The 4,569-nt window shown below is 37.8% G+C and overlaps 1 protein-coding gene across 2 annotated transcripts; it reads right to left on the bottom strand.

Annotated features, from left to right (window-relative positions):
• Nucleotides 1–1,302: 1,302 nt before the first annotated feature.
• LOC121992088 (myb family transcription factor PHL5-like) lies at nt 1,303–4,074 on the bottom strand. 2 transcript variants are annotated; one of them, XM_042546228.1, is made up of 8 exons: nt 3,821–4,050; nt 2,855–3,315; nt 2,541–2,751; nt 2,395–2,471; nt 2,275–2,314; nt 1,934–1,985; nt 1,772–1,841; nt 1,303–1,692 (listed from the first exon to the last, which is right to left on the bottom strand). In XM_042546228.1, the coding sequence occupies exons 2-8, from the start codon at nt 3,302–3,304 to the stop codon at nt 1,480–1,482; spliced, it is 1,113 nt and encodes a 370-aa protein (XP_042402162.1). In that variant the 5' UTR covers nt 3,305–3,315; nt 3,821–4,050; the 3' UTR covers nt 1,303–1,479. The 2 variants fall into 2 exon arrangements, with proteins under 2 accessions (XP_042402162.1, XP_042402163.1); XM_042546229.1 differs by having other exon boundaries at nt 2,395–2,456; nt 2,855–4,074.
• Between the last annotated feature and the right edge of the window lie 495 nt (nt 4,075–4,569).

Here is a 4,569-nt window from a genome sequence, read left to right as displayed (position 1 = left end):
GATGTCGGATAATGGAAGGTGTACAGTCTAGAATTTGTACAGCTATCCTTCGAGGAATCTTCTATTACATGTATATGAACAATATCGTGTAACCTCCGCAATAATGATAGAAGTTGTATAGTCACCTTCGTAAGAAGGTTCCATTGAATGCATATGCTATAACTGAAGAATATTCTCTAACAAATGATTATTACTCTCTAACAGATGGTTGTGATTGTCTAATAATGTTATCCCCTGAATATATCTCGACCACGCCTTTAGTCGACCGGATGTATATTATACTTGTAGATCATATGTAAGTGGGGTACTGAGTCCCATAAGACTGTTCGGCCACTGGGCCGCTCAGCTATATACTATGTGACGTTGGGGATCTGATATTGAAGTAACAGGGAGCCAAGTCCCATAGGCTCGGTCGACTATATGACTGACCTGTCGTATGCTAGGATACTTGTCTCTGATGGGGAACTAATTCCCGAAAGATCCAATCGGTACATTTATTCGGTCGGATTTGTAATGAGAATTGCTTGGCATCTATCTTGCGTACATATAGGAGACGAGAATGTTGAGCTGTGTAAACCTGACAGACATTATGACCGACCAGTTATATGAAAGAGGACTGACACATTATGGGTGAATGAAGACCCATAGGTTCGACCGGCTATATAGTAAGAGTTATACTGCAGCGGTGGAGAGCTGTCTCGTACGTCCGTTTGGCTCTAGGGCCATTCAGATTTAATTCTTATGTCTTGGCATTGAGCCCTTTAAGTTTGACCGACTTTAGGGCCGACCAATCACATGTTGTGGTAGACCAGTCATCTCGTAAACCCGCTCGGCTCATGGATGACTGACTATATATGTATCTTCGCTCAGGAGTGAGGCACTAGGTCCCTCGACTTCGACTGGTTCTTTGACTGGTTGTCCTCATACCAAAGGTCTTAGCGCTGGGCGAGGATCAATAGTTCTGTTGAGAGTAGCCCGCTAGTTGTCACCTTCCCTTGACTTTGACCGTCACCTCACCTTGACTATGACTACCACGTCATACCTGAGTCCACTCGTAATACCCCATATCATATCGCAATTGATTATTAACTTTTTATGATCATTTTATTTATTATTTGAAATTTTAGAAAGTTTTAAATATATTTTATTGTTTAAAATTAGTTAAAAGAAATTTTATTTTATTCGTGACAGTTGAAATTAGCTGAAATTTTACATGAATTATAAATTACAGATATTAAATTTAAAAATTATGACAAAATATATATATTTTTTAAAAAAAATCCTTGATGCTCCACATGAATGTTTAATAATGCAGGTAAAATTAGGCATAATCATGTAAGTTTACATTCACCACTGAAATTTATCAGATTATCTGTTTGTCTTGAAGACTTACTAATGAGAGTGGCTTGCAAACCCTAACGAACACCATGAGTGATCATATCGAACCGGAATACAGACTTCTTGTAGTGAAAGCAAAGTCTAACTCATTGTTGATGGAAAATTGTCTTTCTGTGTCAAATCTTCCATATGCAGCAACTGTTCATCTTCGATACTCTCCGCGGAGCTAGTTTGGAACAAAATGTCGGTATCTTTAGCACCGACTGCGCTATCATTTGGTTTTCCTTGTTCTTCTATCATCTTTTGGAGCTTCATACTTTGTGCTTCAATCCTCATTTGCAACTCTTTCTGAATCTGATGAAAGAAGAGTGAAGCAGATAGGAAATCAGAGTTGGCACTGAAGAGTTTGTCATGAAACAAAACAGAAGAGCACCTCAAGTTGCTCGTGAAGGCGCATTTGGACATCGAGTTGGAGGCGCAATGCTTCTGTAAGTTGGATGCCACTGCAACAGGATTACTCTCTGATTAGTGAACTTAAGTTGATAAAATTAACTGTTTTCTAATAAAAAAACAGACTCCAAATGAATGCTGATACATTATAGGATCAAGCTCAGTGACACTGGCAGTAGCTCTTCGTTCGCATTTGCCTACGATATCAGAAATATAAACGCAATCAAATTGTGGATGAACTATTAGAATGCTGCAGAGGTTAGTGAAATATCTTTCCTTTAAGTTCACATTTAGTGTCAAAAATTAGATAATCATCTGAGAAACTTATTGACAGACTCAATCAGTATTATTGTATCCTAGATATCTGTTTTTTTTCAATGATAGATACAAAGAGCAAAAGATTAGTCATGATCATCATATATTCTATAAGCCATTTCTTATTCTATTTCTTAACAAATTGATGGTAGAAAGCAGATGAAGATTTACCTTCTGCAGATTCTGGCAAATGCTTAGCAATGCGATATTTCTGCAACATGTATATGCTACCTCAGCTTTAGATTGTCAATGAGATGTCGAACAAATTTCCTATTCGGTGAATCGTAATACCTGTAAATGGCTCTTGACATGGTATATGGTTAACCCAGGTGAGTTCATCAACTTCAGAATCCCTTTCGGAGTTGCTTCTGCACCCAATCAAGAAAGTTAAACCACATTTAAGCTTGTAGACTAGACAATGAAATCAGACCACTTACTCTCAGATCCCCCGAGGCAATTTACACACTCAACGAATCGCTGGTGGAGATCTGGTGTCCATCTTATTCGTGTTTTGTTCGAGCTAGCCATGCCAGATGAGACGCTCGTAGGAGTAATGGGAACACTCAAGAAAGCCCTTGGCACTTGCTTCTCGACCGGGGGCTGAAAGTTCATCTTTTCGATAGGAGAATTTGATATATGGCACCCATTCTTGACACAATACCAAACATTAAGCAGATCATGGTTAAGCACTGAAAATTGATACCAAATTTAGCTAAATTAAACCTGAAGCACATACAGAAGGATCACTAACCGCAAGAGGTGAACTTGTACCCCTCACTGAAGCATCCCAGTCCCTCTCTTGTTGATCTTCACAGATGAACTCATTGAAATTATTGTTGAAACTCTGAACTTGATATGGCGGAGGCGTCGGAGACCTCAACACCGAGTCAAAAACTTCCTTTGATTGAAACTTGGGCAATGGAGGGAATGCACCAGAGTGGAAATCCATCTGAGTGAAGCCCATCAGCTCCTCAGCAGCAAAGAAAGCAGATGGTGATGACCCAACACAGCCGGAAACAGGACTTGGCAGATTCGGGTGCCTTGGCGACTCCACCCTGGAGAAGTCCAATGAAGGGGAAGAACTAGAGTTTCTTGCCACAGGAGAACAGCCCAGGAAAGCAGATGGTTTGCTGTGATAACTGGTGTTGTGGTATAAAGGAAGGTTGGGGAAATCAAATGGATCATTGCTCTGGAGATTCATCGATCGAAAGACTTCAAAAACGATCAACAAAAATCAAAACTTTCAATAAGAATTGAGTTCTTAGCAAGTGCCAGGACTAGTGAAGAAGCATCTAAATAATTCATGCATCCAACATTGACTCAAGAAAAAGAAGAAGACAAGCCATCGACGTTATTCTGAAGATTCAAAGGTCTCTATTTGCGCGGTTATTGCCCCTCATATTCCGCTAATCTTCAAGAACAAGAGAAGAATAGGGAGCATAATTAGCTTATTCCAAACTATACTATTCCTAAGATGGCTAACTATTGACAAGGATCACTGGGACACCAACCAAATAGAACAATAAAAACCTAAAGAAATAGAAAGAAATACTGAAAAAAAGGAAGAAATTCCATTGCTGTTGCTATCAAGAGGGAATAAGAAGCAGGCTTGAGGAATAAGATTGAACTCAAAAATTGGATCTTTTTTTTTGTTTTTGCTTCTCTCTCAAAATTTTGGAAGAACTAAGCTTCTGAAAACTACTTCTGAGCTACTGACATGGCTCCAAAAAGGGAGTCTGATCTTAACGAGGAGAAGATTGAAGCAGAGAAAGTTGTTATCATGGCAGATGAGAACAAAGCAAGAATTGCTTTGGACTTATCGCCATTGGTGAGGGGCTGCAAGCTCATCTTCTTCTTGCACCCAAACGGATATAGTTGAATTTCCTTCTTACAAGCAAAAAGATTCAAGGGAGCTTTTCATAAATATTACAAATTTAAATTTGAATATATAGATTCGCGTAGTAGTTTTTATCCAAAAACTACAATAAAATTATGATAATTATTTAGATTGCAACGGAGATGCTCTATAATTTTTTAAATCAATGTTATTTTGGAGTTATTAGCATTGTTTGTAGCGAAGGATGTGCATTATGACCTTTTAGATTTTGAAAGGGCATCAAGTATTTGTATTGTTTATCTTGAAAGGAAATCGACCCTTTCTTCGTATAAGTCATAAATGTATTGTTTAGTCTCCAATGAATAATTTAGAGGAGGTTTTGTCTTTATATTTTAAGTTTTAATAGGGTAAAAGTTAAAAGATTTTTTTTCCCAAATCAACCACACTTTGATTTTTTTTTTATTTTTTTTATCAAAAGAGTTTCCCATCCTTTATTATTATTTCACCTATCTATCCCATCTAAATCCTAAATTAATCGAGCGCGTTGTAGCAACAATGAAATCGTAACTGTCACAATTATAAACTATTATAATTGTGACAGTTATGATTTCATAACTACTACAACTACA

The sequence above is a fragment of the Zingiber officinale genome, chromosome 6B, assembly GCF_018446385.1.
Source record: "Zingiber officinale cultivar Zhangliang chromosome 6B, Zo_v1.1, whole genome shotgun sequence".
NCBI lineage: Eukaryota > Viridiplantae > Streptophyta > Magnoliopsida > Zingiberales > Zingiberaceae > Zingiber > Zingiber officinale.
This window is presented reverse-complemented; position numbering and strand designations above follow the sequence as displayed.